The sequence below is a fragment of the Orbilia oligospora genome (genome assembly GCF_000225545.1).
Source record: "Orbilia oligospora ATCC 24927 unplaced genomic scaffold scaffold00043, whole genome shotgun sequence".
Taxonomy (NCBI): Eukaryota; Fungi; Ascomycota; class Orbiliomycetes; order Orbiliales; family Orbiliaceae; genus Orbilia; species Orbilia oligospora.
The window spans coordinates 1,236,473-1,250,635 of record NW_011645600.1 but is presented as its reverse complement, the minus strand read 5'-3'; the positions used below and the strand labels follow the sequence as shown (position 1 = coordinate 1,250,635).

Sequence of the window (14,163 nt, the reverse complement as noted above, 5' to 3'; positions counted from 1 at the left end):
ATATAAAAAAAGTTCGCATCATCTGATGATGCTGTTGTTTACGTATCCTCCTCTTTTGCATCCAATCGAATAACTTTTCTGACCTCCTCGTTTTCGGGATCGTAGATAAACTCATTGATGTATTTCTCTCCCAGCTCTTTCTCTCCCATTCCAGCTTCAACGTCGTCATACATTCGCCTCGCTTTCTCAGTTACATCCTCAATACCCAGGATCATCTCCTTGGCCCAGGTTTCGGCTACACTTCTCCCAATGCCGATTTGTATACTTCGATATGGAAGCTTTGTCTTCGTGGAAGGCGACCGTTCCGGATCCCACTGAACTCTTACAGGTTGTTTCCCTTGCGACGAATTAGATAGTGAAGATTGCATTAGGATAGTTTCAAAACTAGAATGAGACATCCGAATCGCGAGGATCCGCGACTGGTTCTTGTCCTTATGAGAGAACCCAGAGCGATACCTAGATGTATATAAACGTGTCAGTATGTTTGAGTAATTATAACCCAACTAACAACCGAGGCGACCTTGATCATATATCCCGATCTGGGCAACAGTCATTTCGTCCCGGTTTAGTTTTTGGATTGCAGCGGCAGAAGGGTACATGTAATTAAATATGTACATGTACTACATACATCATCCATGACCAACTCGGTTTGATCCAAGTCATCCTCTCACAACTCCATCCAGGAACTGCGAGTGTCTGGTTGTGAACAGCAGCATTTGCTATCTTGTCGTTGTACGCCTGGTATACGGTGATTGATTCCTAAAAAGATGCATGCATGCGTTTTGTCAGCACCTACGTATACAACATACGAATTCCTCGGGGAACAGACGGAACATAAACACAAATACAAGCGATCAGGAGATATCCGAGACAAATTTGATGATACATTCCCGCCGCACTATCGGAGTAATGTCCTACCTCGTCATACAATGCGCGAATCTGGTGGTATGGAACCGACTGTGTCCGAGTATTCTGATCAACCGACAACGAATTCGAAGCGGCCATAGTGACAACTGCAAACGAACGCGAAGGCTGCGTTGTGCAAGTGCGAGGGTACCAACTTTTCCAGATCCAGTGTCTAGGGCTGAATGATCCGTTGGCGATGATGTGCAGGCGCATATGCAGGTCAAAAAATAGTTTAAAGGGCGGTACTGTAATTAAACAGATGCCATCTGGCGTAGACGTAGGATAGTTTAACAGAGCCTCGTTTTACGAGGCGCGAGGGGTTTTTTCAAGCTTGTAGATGGTACGGTTGAATCGCTGGCTGTACACTGCGAGGGCTTCCATAGCATAGTATACGAACCAAAGTACTCGAGTGTGTAACGTTATGCCTGATGGAACCAGTTCTGCTTCAAATGGAAAGAGGTTCCAAGACATTTTTTGTGCACAGGCTGTGGCTGCTGATTGGGGCTGGGGCAAGAGTCATATGAGGAAACCTCGATTGAGCCCAACTGGTCTGCAGTCGGCAAGGTTTGCATTTCCGCATTGTATGCTTGTTGCAGAATTCAAAGTCAGAAACAAACAGGAATCAGTTTCATTTTGTTGAGCTTAATTGCTAAGTCAGCTTTGATCGTGAGTCAAGCTAAACATTTCGGTAATTCTTGGCCAAAGCTATTTGTGTATTCCTTTCGGCTGAATTAACCTTTGATTGCGGGTCGGCTTAGCTGTCGATACCATGAGCTCACCCCGCCGTGAGATAAGTATTGTAACGGCACAGTAAAGCTATGTTAACACAAATCGGGAAAAATGGTTTGTGATAAATTAATGTAAATTGTCCACACCATGATATCAATCGATGCGTCGGGCAGGATATTGGTGGAATCCTTTCTGATGCTGAGTAATTAGTTACTACAGTGAGGCCCTGTCTCGTACCCAGACCTGGAGAGTGGGGCCGCCGCAAGACGATGTTGAATCCGATAAGGCTGCCCCCAGAGCTTGTCAACCTCATCGGTCTCGGAGAGGGCTAGAGCTAAATCGAGCTGAAGAAAAGTAGGAATCAAGTTTTCCCCGTGATGGCACCCAAAGTAGGCAGATGTTATGTATAGATGCCGATATTATAACTAGTGTGTGTGTCGCTTGACGTGTCCAATGGCTGACATGCTTCCTCCTTAGTGCCCTAAGCTACGCCCGAGGCAGTAAATTTGCTGTGGAAATTTCGATATATACATAAACAATGCGGCTGCATTGGGGAACCCCTGAACTTAGGATGCATTGTGCCAGCGCACCAGCGCACCAACCAGGTGGATGTGATTCAGACCTTCCACCCTTGTCGATACATCGAATTCCCATCGATTGACTGCCAATGTATACACTGTACCTTTGGCATACTTGAAGAATTTATTTTTGTATTTTCTTTTTCAAATATTGCAAATGGATGTGTGCATCGACAGGGGCCCGAACCAGATTTTTCTTCGTGATATTAAGTAAGTAGTCCTAGACGCTAAATATCCACAAGGCGTGCAGATAAAAGCAATTCACTACCTTGGGTACCTTGAAGGAATCCTGCATAGACATGAAGTGATGCTCGGGAACTCTATAAACTGATTATCTGGTTGTCTAATCCGGTGACCATTGCCGCCCTGGGATTCGGAATATTAATACGACAAATCACCTCAATCTGCATAGACGCAATGCGAAAAGAAACCAAAAAAACACACAATATTCTTGTATTATGGTTGAAGTATATAGGTGACTGCCTATCAATCCTTGGAGAAGGAATCAATTGCGCTGTTTGTACAATTTTAGCAATAAGTACTTGTAAGTACATGATAATTAACTTGAGCTAGTATATGCATTTTCGCGGCACGCCTGGCCGTCTATCGACTCCTGTCGCTGAAAGCCCCTCTTTTCGGATATGTATGTTTTCTTCTTTCTGATGGCACTAAGGCGTAGGAGCGTCACCAGCGTCTATCAAATAAAATGTTTTCTTATTTTTTTCTTTATCATATCTTGATCAAATGATGGCGGAGTAGCGGTACAGTCGTCCCGCCAAGGAACAAGAGGTCCAGAAACCTTATAGTGGGAAGCGAGACACATCAACTCGGAAGGTCTAAAGTAGTTACGGGATCTGCAGTACATGCTTGGTGTCTAAAAAACGGATCCTGGGCTTGAAAACCCGCCTGGGTTTCTTGTCATAGCCTATCATTTGTCGTTACGCTGGTCAAAATTGGCGACTCTTGCAATCTCTTCAGGAAAGAAGGAAGTTAGAGTTCTATGATTGTGGACCTCGGGATTCCCTCAAGCATCGACCCTTGTCGAGAGACCCGACAATGTAGGTGGTACTTAGATGTATGATCCGCGCACAGCAGCTTGCACAGCCTTGCATGTGGGAGTCTGAAAGGGTCAGCTTCACGATTTGTTTTGGAAGACGAGAGCTTTGCAGCTCGAGCTCCCTACAGTAGAAGCAAATTCTAGTGAATGCAGTGGATATCAATTATATCACAAATTCATATACCTATTCCGCAAGGATATCACAAAGCGAACACGGCCCTGTGTTTCGCTCGTGTTTGATGTTTGACTAGGTTCTAGTTTCTGCAGAGTCCTATACTGTTGGGGATAGGCGGAGTTAGTGATCGGGTACCTTCGTATACTCAGCCAGGGTTGGCGGTTATACGTGGAGTATCTGCTGTATATATCAGTCTGCTGGAGGGGTTAGGAGTTCTTGCTTATTCTCGAACTTGGCTATCCCGACCTCGTTCCCGCATCGAGCGCTAGAGAAGGTGTGGCGGTAATTCATAAGTCGACTTTCACCCGCGTTCCTCACATTAGTAAGGCCACCTGCAGTGGAGGCTGGCCCCGAACGAACAACGAGAGGAGTTCGCGCTACGTGTCTCACATTCTTGAATCTTTCACCAATAGTTCGTGGAGCCGCACTATACACACCCATGGCCTCGTAGGGAATGTGTTCTTTTTTTTGGACGTTTGGTACTTGTATTATGGGTCTCATCCGTATTGCATTGTAATTGGTGAATCGGCGCAACTCGTCGGCCGATGGATGTGGATGATTTGAGTTTGATTCACTACAACATTGTCGGCGGAAGGCTAGTCGGGAGACGACGGACATTTGTTTTGATCCTGACCGATGGTCCTAATGTCGTATACGCCATAGAGTTCCCGTATGCCTTGGCGGGGTTATGTTGAAATGGCTCTCCTAATCCGCCCGGGGATCTAATGCAGTGTCTCAACATGATGGCTGGCGAATAGGGATATACGATGTCGACAGAAGCTTTTGGCGGATCGAATAAGCAAGATTCTTATGTGGTTAACCTTGCTCGTAACCACGGGACTGCCACCATATAGTGCTAGTTAACCGCACAGGAGTTGAGAAGGCGTTTTTTCTTCATTTCCGTTTTTTCTTATTTTTCTTTGATCACAAGTAAGGAAACAATGCAATGGCGGATGCAGATTTAAAATCCTCACTAGAAAACCACAGGGACAAAAAAAGAATATTGGAAAAAGAAAATTTAACTGACCATGTTATGGCCGAAGGTGGGGTAATACGTTTGGGGCTCGTGCCGTACGATCACTAGAGCTAAGTTCCTGACGAGGGTGTACAGGCTATAGGTACAAATGGAATAGCTAAAATGAATAACGAATAGGTACCAGTGACTGCTCAAGGGGCTTCAACATCTTTAATCAGTAGCGCTGCAGCAGACTAACACTTGAGGGGCTCATATGGGTGGGCGGGTGGTTCGACTCGATTGCATGGGGAGGCTAACCAAGCCCCTGCCTTTGGTTGTTTCCACATCAAAAAAAAAAAGTTCGTAATTGTGAGAAAGAGAAGCACGTCTATTCTAGCGACTGGCCCGTGGTAATTAACTTAGATACGATAGAGCCGTACCTTCCATCCTCGCCCTGCGGCGTAGGAACATCTGCATATGGCTAGCTAGCCGGTGGATCTGAATAGCCAGTTTGAATTAATTATTTGCCTGCGGTGCAGTGCTAGGCCAGGCTCAAGTTGCCATGGGTTTGGAAGGAATATACTTCCCTTCGGTTTTCTTCTTCTTAATGAAACAAAGTATTTATATCATCGCATCAAGTCTGTATGTCTCGATGTGGTATTTAAAAATATTTCGATAGCATGGACTCTAAATAGGACCCGTCCAAGAAAGGTGAGCACTTCTAGTAACAATTCATGTCGTACGTACTCCGATTCTGCTTTGGTGTTTGTTCTGACATGGGCCTTCTTTTTATAGCTTCGTTAAGGATCATAGCATACTGGCAGACAAAGCACCTGAGTCGCTACTTATAAATCACAATCGATATTATAGAGTGGAGATATATAAAAACAGCATCTGTCATTTGCAGAATCATCAAGAAATATCAAAAATAAAGAACCAAAAAAAATATCATTGAAAAATATCAAAATATCTCAAAAGGAAAATGGCTTTGATCGTTTCTCCGGCGAACCTCTTTCAGGCAGACAGTCGCTCGTCCCGCCTCCGACTAGCCTCTGAACTGGAGTCTACAGCACTCAGCCGCAGGGTTCAGCGCCCATATAAGTGTTCCGACCAAACGGGTCGTTTGTCAATTTCTAATTCTTCCGAATTTCCCCTCACCTCTCTTCCTTCTCCTTCTTTTAAAACTTCCGGCCCCCCAGAAGAATATAATTCTTCACCTCGCAAATCTCGCAAATCTCGATCTCGCAGGAATTCGGAGTCAATTTCACACTCTGGCTTTGAAAGATGGCAGAACGAGGAGGGTCTCGAGAATCGCCTCGAAAATTTGGCCTTGGCTAAAGTTCCTAGCTTCGGGAGGCCTCGGGATTCATTCAACAAAGACTTCTCTGCAGAAGGGTTCGATAATCATTATTCCGGCCCGCCTTTGTCAGATCTTGCTGTGCCTCTGAATTTTTCTGAGTGGGACAGCTCCGTAGCGATATATAAGACTGCTCCTTCGCAAGGCGACTCCGCTGGTTCTTCTGGTGTCTCTCGCCAAAGCGACAAGTCTGTACGCCGAAACCGACAGGGGTATGGAACACGAGACAAATATGGTGATTTCCCACCAGGAGGCCGCGGAAGGCCTGGTGGCGACGATGGAGAGCCTCCTTCCCTACCACAACCGATTGAGCCACCAGCCAGCGATGGAAAAAAATATTATGCTTGTTGGTTCTGGTTATACGATCCAGTCAAATACCACTCGTGTGGAGACATTAGAAAAGAAGCGCATCACCTGAAGCATGTGCATTTGCCCAAACATTTCCCAAACGGCCTCCCTTCGACACTCAAGCACCGGATGAACTACGATGCCGTTTGGTACGTTCTTTTCCCAGGAATTGATCTGCCAGGTATGAAGGATAGAGATGAAAGGTTGCTTGACATGGCCCGACAATACTACACTTCAACGATGACGGTGCATCCACCTACAACAGCGAGCCGACGAGACTCGGCATTACTCAGCCCCGATTCGGCACGGTATCGGTCTGGAGCGGGAGAAGGTCGCCGCCGATCCTCTGTCTCTTTGACTCGCGCCAGGAGACACTCTAGTTCTGCTCACAACTATCCAGTTAGTTATATCGGTTCATCTTCTCCAGTACGTGGCCGATCAACTCGGGACTCCTCGTCGAACGCAGGCTCTCGGTACGATCCCAACTATGACTACATCACACCTGCGGAAAACACAAGCTATAACTACAATGAAGAATGCAGCCTGATACCAGATGGAGATAGTATTGCGAATCCTGTTGCGATGTACCTTGAGTACGATGGACATGCGGATATGTCGTTGGCCGAGGATATGCAAATCGATGGCATGATTCGTACAAATGCTCATGCGTTCTACCCAATAAACCCAAGGATCAAAGTTGTCGACTCTTCTCTCAATGATACCTATTTTTGGGACGAAAGACATTCGGATACAGAGTTCGACTTTAAGAACTACTATCTCATACATTTTAGCGATCGAACAACTGGCGCAGATATGTTGCTTTCGATAAATTCGATGGAGGTTTTGGAGAGGGAATATTATTTCAACATGAAAGCGAGAGCAAACAGCGATGGATTTGTGATTGTCCACAAGGTTCACAGATCCCCGGGGTGGCCTAGCTGAGGCCGCCTCCATAGCATTAGTTAAAATTCGAAAGGGGATGGGTCTTCATCATTTGGAGACGACAGGAGAGAAGCGATGGGGACCAAAGGCGTTAAGACTACTGTAAGTTTCTCCGTGGCCTCAAGTTAGCTAGATTAGATATAGAACGCGTAATAAACTTAGGCTGACATTCGACCTCTAGTTCTTAGACCAGTAGATGCCTTATTCGGACTCTAAAGATGCATACCTACCTTTTCGATACTCCACCATACCACCGTACTTATCTACGCAGCCTAGCGCTTGGAACTTCGGGCCAAGCATAACGCTATAGTAGATATATATTAGCAGGACGGTTCGATACATACTGAGGCCCGGTTGGTCGCACTCGTTCCCGCTCGTGCAGTCCCAGACCGCACGTTCTTCGTGTAACATCCCAACGTCACCCCGCAAATCCCACAACACAGAGTGTTGGAGGCTCATGAATCCTTTGGCTGTCAGGATCAGGGTCTTTTGAGGCGGTTTCATTTATGGGATGCACGGATTTGGACCACAGTTCCACAGCAAATCGGCCGTTGCATTGCTGGACAATAAATATTTGGCTCATGAGATAGTTGCCGGATACTATCATCAGTTCCTTTTCTTTCATACATTAATTCCTTTTTTTCGTTTTATGGATAGGTATTGAGAATATAATAAATGGATGGGTTCAAGCAGGGCAGGATTAACGAATCAACTTTTTTTAAAAAAAAAAATTTGAAAAAATTAAAATTAATGAAAAAAAAAAAACATAATAAAAAGGGAGAGAGAAAGGGGGGGATAGAATAATTAGGCAAATAGAAAGGAGTAGGAAAAAGGGAAAGAAGGGGGTAGGGGTAGGGGGAGGGGGAGGAGCTGTCATGGCTGTTACGGGCGACATCTAATGCTTCGCAAATTGTCGTCGAGTGTCGAGCGCGAGCTAGATATGCTCCCTACAACGAGATCAAGGAATCCAGCACATCAGATGAAAACTCGAAGCTTCGAATCTCGTGGATGATATATTCCTTTTTCCGGGGTATGCACTCAATCTTCCCCGACTACCCGAGACCCACCTTTGAATGAGGCTAAAAGATTTCCCATCCTACCTACTTGACTAATCCCCCCACGTCTAGATGTGTTTAAATTCGCTGTTACTGATATTTAAGTATTCAATATTTATCGTGATTTCGTTCTTTGTCTCATAGTTTCTTTGCTTCTTCAAACCCTGTATCTAGTCAAGACAAATGATGTATGCACATGTGCATGCGGTTCCATTAATATGTTATTTATCATTGTTGGAAACGTGTCGAGCTGAGATAACTAGCTAAAATAGAATTGACTGTATGTCCAGTTGTCCCGCATCCTGGAAGCAGTAAGTCCGGATTGTAGCTTATAACTTCGGGAATTTTTATCACAAACGTGAGAATTTTGGCATCATAGCACTTAACCGACGGCCGGGCGAAAGGTTGCGGAATTTCGAAAGGTTGTATCGGAAGGTCTTTAGCTTTACCAACGTAAAAATACTGTGCCACGGGACCATGCTATGAAAGTCATTCCCAAAAGTGGGTAGAAGTTAGTGGTTGTTATTCTCGTAAACTACCAAAGGCAATTAAGGAGTGGCGGAAGATAATTGGCAGCGGAATACGGCGTGACAGGCGTCAGCGTCCAGCAAAGCAAGGGGCCTTCTCTGCGCGATAACTGCATCGCTGTTCGCCTTCGCTTGAAGGAAAACATGTGAACAAAGATAACAACGAGCATTGGCTGATTGGGCTGCTGCTAAATAAGCAAGTATGCATATATTTCTTGAGGCACGAGACTGAGTATTGCGCGCTCGTCTCGTTAGAACGATCTATGCACTGAGCTTGAAACAATTCTATACGTTGCGTTACAGACTTACAGCTGGCCTTGTTTATTCTGGAAGTGGGGGGAAACGTTGAATTAACAAGCAATTGAAGCCCAGGGACCCTTCCAGGTGACCCGAGCGGGTCTTTTGTTGGCTGGCTGTTTTTGCACGCTAGATGCACGGATGTATCGATGACGATGCTGGTTGCATGCAAGAGTGTACTCCTTCGAACACTTCGATTGTGGCAAAACGACTTCGAAACCGGGGCTAGGAAAGAATATCATACGATCTCACAACCAAAAACCGCGCTCTAGCGCCCTCTTCTTCTTCCTTTTTTAACTTTAAGCTTGCTCTAGATCTTCCTTCTACTATAATCGATGATCCCAAACCATGCACAAGGTCATTCAGATGAAGCTTGGATCTGCGCTGCAATAGCCAACAGTTTAGTATCCACGTCCCAGTACTTTTTATCTCTCCATCTCATCGATCAGCTGATTGCTCGGAGTGCTGGTTTCTTTGCTGCTAATAAATTATTGTTTTTCCCATTCTTCGTATAGAGTTGCATTGTGGCGTGATCGTACTGCTCTGAGAGACCATGTGAATTTGCAAACCATGCGTCGAACTCAAAAGAAGATGCGAATCCTCAATTTGCAAATACGACTAGACTAACCCAGGCCCGCTCCTTGATTTTTCCCTAAATGTGTCTTACAGCATGCGGCCAAGAGAGACTTGGGAAGGATTAGGCTCGTCAACCCACGGCTCTTGACATGCTGCAGCGATGCCGTATTTCCTTTTTTATGCGGTTTCTCTTGCCGTTCCGGAATTCCAGAAGTGTGGTTGAGCAGGAAAAGTGACAGGGTCAGCACTGCCTTACGAGACAGGAATGATTAATATGTAAGAACATAAGTACTTACATGTAGCTATTTCAAGTTTTTCTGGCTGGTATGTGTAGAAGAAGTCTAGAACCCGCTCTTTCCAGGCGAGCACGAGCATCCTTTAAGGGTTGAAGCAGCTTGGCACACCCCGACAGGGCCCACTTCCCCAGATCTCCCGATCCCATACATACACACACTTACTTGCGCACATAATCTTGAAAAGGCTGGGGCACAGAGCCTCGGGGTTGAATTTAAACCGGCCTGATGGATATATCAACATCATCATCACTTTCGTCCACGTGCCTATAATTCCAATTTACTATCTTGTGGAATCCTAGACTTTTTGCCTCAGGATTGTGTGGATTTTACAGCTGGACGGGTTAGTCGGCTGAGCTGAAAAACCGAACACTCGGGTACCGGGTCTATGGCAAGCTAACCAGAGTAACGGTTAAGCTATAAGTTTTGTCTAGACAGTCAGGCTATGACGTCGTATGATTTTGAGCTTGAATGTTGAATCAATGGAACATACTTTTTTTTGTGTGATTCAGGCGCACTGGATCCATGAAAATATGTTTGAGCCTTGTGCGGTCTAGAATCCTAAACTCGGAACACTCGAATTTGCCGGACGATTGGATATCCGACCCCAATCAACTCCCCAATGCAACCGGTCAATTTTCACGAGGATATCTCGAATAGCGAACAGACGAGAGACATCTGCGGGGCCAACATGTATGTAATTATGTATGCACATGTACCCCGATGGCTCCCCATCGATGCATCCCGCAACACGAATCAAAGCAAGCGGGTTTATGTATTGTTCGGTTCGGAGTAACAAAGTACACAATCCTGAAGAGGGACTTTCAATACGTTCGGCCGGTAGCACTTGCTAAATACAACTATCGAACTATAGCTCGGGAACATCCGGGAAAACTAACAGCCTTCGAAGCACCAGGCCAGCTGAGACGACAATTGCTTCAAAACGACGGAAGATCGTCGCGGGCGGTATCGCATATTTGATGTTTCTTAGGTATCATCGCCTCCGGCTATCAAGTTTTCCTGAACTCCCCTCACCATTGCATTGGGAACTGTCATAAGGTTAGTATAACAGAACCAGATCCTGCACAAACACTAGTTAATAAAGCTATAGTCCGAAAGAAATAAGCTTATCCGCAGGGTCCAGAGGCTAGGTGATGTCATCAAATTAGGGCATCTTGATGGTTCCAACCATAGGGCGGTGGAAGGGCACCAGGCTCCCTCGGACCCCACTTTCTTGCAACGTCGGGCGTCCTGATAGGCTGGGGGATGCAAGCCTATTATCCTTGTTCGCCAAGGAAGAAGCTCTCAGGTTCCTGAGAATGAATAAGGTGCGCGTATACCTTCAGCATATGAAGCATGAAGGTGACCATTGGGACGCTATCACTGAGCCCTTTTCTGAGCCTGAGCCTCTGGGCCTCATTAGACTAAATGAAAATGCTTTTTCTTCCTGCTTCCATACGGAATCCCCGTACAGACGCTAAACAGTCATTTCTGTGCGGGTTACCCATTGGACAATAACTAAAATAACAATCAACGGCAGTGGAGATGAATATGCAAGTATCTCGCCGCGCTGGAGCTCGACTCGAGCCGTTGTATCCTGCCCACAGAGGCGACGCAACTCTCGCGCTTCCTTCTTGTATGACTAGAATCCTCACGGGCTTATACCACTATTGACTGACTATTGTTGTATGGTAGAGTATAGTACATACATATATAATCTCATCATTTCTTGCTTCTCTTTCCCTCATGATCTTGTCGTCGCCAATATCGATACTCCAGAGTCCAAAAGCTTTAAATTCATTTTATTAGCTATGATTTAACTAATATTTCAGGAAAACCGAGCGCCTTTTCGCCAACAACACACAACCGTTCAAGAAGTTTGTGAAGTTGTCGCAGGTATAAACCTGAAGATTCGATTCTCATTTCTATTTCAAGTCATTTTTCTCAAAAACGAACAAGCCAAGCTATATATCGTTTAAAAGATCTTACGTCCAATTTCCGGTCCACTGTAAGCTGAGTCGAATCCTCAAGAATTAGGACAAAGTACTATGAGTTTTTTTGGAACTCGTGAACTCCTTCGGGTACGTAATCTGGCTTGCCCTTCTTGACATAGAGCAAAATGGATCCTTATTCGGCCTGGCTGGTGTTATGTACGTCCTAACCACACAGCGCATGTCGGCCTGGTCGGGACCTCCATTAGCGCTGCCTTGATCGAACAAAATTGTACTTAGACTAACATCAGCCTTGGGAATTATATTCACCTAGTGCACCTGCTTTAAAAGATACCACATTGGATCCAAACTTTCCAAATAATTCTGCAGAATCAATTTCTTCATCAAGCTATTGTTCTTCTTTGCCTTTGGACTATACATTTCAGCACTTGGATCTTTCAACTACTGTAGCAGCTTTCGCTCAGAGTAATTACTTGCAAGAAGACATCCCGTGGGGCCTTCAGCAGTATATCAACAGCTCCATCGTTCCCTGGACTGAGAAGATTCTGCTTGTTTCGAGCGCGCAAGACGATTTATCGTTTGAGGTAACACAGACAGTCGGGGCCAATTTCCAGGCACTTCCAAAGAAACTTGAAGAACATTTATCATTGTCAGTTTGTTCTGGAAAAAAATCTGTTATGAGTTATCACAGTGGTCCCGCGGCAGCCATTAACTATGGCCTGCCGGCATCAGTAGACATGGGCTATTCCATGGTCACTGGTGCCAGGCAGGCCAGTGGCGATGGCAGAGGATATCACCAACGGTCTTCTGAGAGTAGTTATACTTACTCGAAGAGTGGTGCTGGCCCTAGTAGGTCTTCGAAGAGTTCGAGGGCTCGACAGAATCATGATCGTGATGAAGGTGAAGATGACGAAGGCACCGATCAACCTAATTATATACCGTCCTCCAGTACGAGGACAAAATCTAAGGCGACTGGCAGTTCTGACTTTGCTTGCTGGTTTTTCAAACTCGATCCGGTGAAGTATGCGGATTGTATGCATGTTCATGGTCGATCTTCAGATCTCAAGTGAGTGAAAAATCCAATTTATCGGACTTTTTTTGATAAAAAAAAACAAAAAAGTTTACTGATATTTGTTGGTTTCTAGATATGCCCATCTGAAAAACCATTTTAGGGATGGTGCTATTCCATCTGGATTTGATAAAAATATGAGCTGGGATGAGGTCTGGGCTACCTTGTTTCCGAGGATCCGACCGCCCAACAACAAATGTAAGGGCCCTTGAGATGAACCTGGTGCAATGATCGTTTGAATACTGACATATCTTTCTTATCTAGACTATGTTATTAACGATATGATAATGAGCGTCCTTGAATCTGCATCGGTCAAAGGCGACGATGTGACCCGTTTCCTGGACACTTTAGGAAACCACGAGAGTCGAGAAACCGTCCTAAATCGTATCTATAGCCTTTCGGCAGACCGTGGAAACTCCCCTAACTCTGCTGGCACAACTTCTACTCGACGGAGTAGACGGGAGCCCCATCTACACACAGTTGACCGAACTCCAAGGACTGTGGATAGTGGGTTTCCAGGCAGCTCGCCCTCTTCCGCCCCCGACAGCGGCAATAATACTCCGGCAACCGCATCCCGCCCGTCACATAGGTACACACCTAACTTCAATTCCTATCATCACGTTCAAGGTGGCCTTGAACTTGGTATCGACGATGCCATGGGCGTCGATGCCTATCATTCATTTTCTGACACTGTTGGCGCTGCCGCCGCCGGAGAGATCGCTATTTGGGACGAGACCATCAGCCATTTGATGTGGCTGGGGCGTGAACTTCCATGGCAGAGCCCTATTGATTTTACGACGTTTTACCTTTCGCATACTTGCACCAAGACTGGGCACGAGGTGACGCGTATTTACGACTTTGCAGAGCTCCAGGAGCAGTATAACTGGCATGAAGGTGGACCGGTTGATGGAAGTTGCCCTTTTACATTAATTGCTCATAGGAGGGGTTAGATACTTCGTTGATGTTTAATATCGGGATATTCCGATAGCCCTGACGATTTACGACAGATGCCGCTGCCCTTGCGCATTGTGCATGTGCAATTTTTTCTTTTCTTTTTAGAGGCTTCTTGTTAGTAGTCTTTTTTTACCTCGATGACTGTACGATATGCATGTTTTCTTTTTGTCTTCTCTGTATCTTTTTTCTTTTCCCGATTAATCATCTCCGCATTCCGATCTTTTCTTACCTTTCGAATTAATTATTTTCAAATCTTTATTTTTATTTTTATTTTCTTTGGCTCTGTCTTTTTGGCCTAGATCTACTACCCTTCTATGACGTGTATTAATAGCCAGGTTTCAACTGCAATTCCAAACTACCGCATTCCATTTGTCTACCGGGAAATTGACTCGC

General features: G+C 45.4%; 3 protein-coding genes across 3 annotated transcripts; 2 read left to right on the top strand and 1 right to left on the bottom strand.

The window, feature by feature from the left end:
• Positions 1-38: 38 nt before the first annotated feature.
• AOL_s00043g384 (uncharacterized protein) lies at positions 39-368 on the bottom strand (the record flags this gene model as incomplete). Its single annotated transcript, XM_011120870.1, has 1 exon — positions 39-368. One exon carries the CDS (start codon positions 366-368, stop codon positions 39-41), a length of 330 nt encoding a protein of 109 aa, XP_011119172.1.
• A 5,014-nt stretch (positions 369-5,382) lies between these two features.
• AOL_s00043g383 (uncharacterized protein) lies at positions 5,383-7,047 on the top strand (the record flags this gene model as incomplete). Its single annotated transcript, XM_011120869.1, has 1 exon — positions 5,383-7,047. The coding sequence occupies one exon, from the start codon at positions 5,383-5,385 to the stop codon at positions 7,045-7,047; it is 1,665 nt and encodes a 554-aa protein (XP_011119171.1).
• A 4,867-nt stretch (positions 7,048-11,914) lies between these two features.
• On the top strand, positions 11,915-13,766 carry AOL_s00043g382 (uncharacterized protein; the record flags this gene model as incomplete). The annotated part of the gene is made up of 4 exons (XM_011120868.1): positions 11,915-11,945; positions 12,198-12,813; positions 12,893-13,014; positions 13,081-13,766. 4 exons carry the CDS (start codon positions 11,915-11,917, stop codon positions 13,764-13,766), a joined length of 1,455 nt encoding a protein of 484 aa, XP_011119170.1.
• Positions 13,767-14,163: the final 397 nt, after the last annotated feature.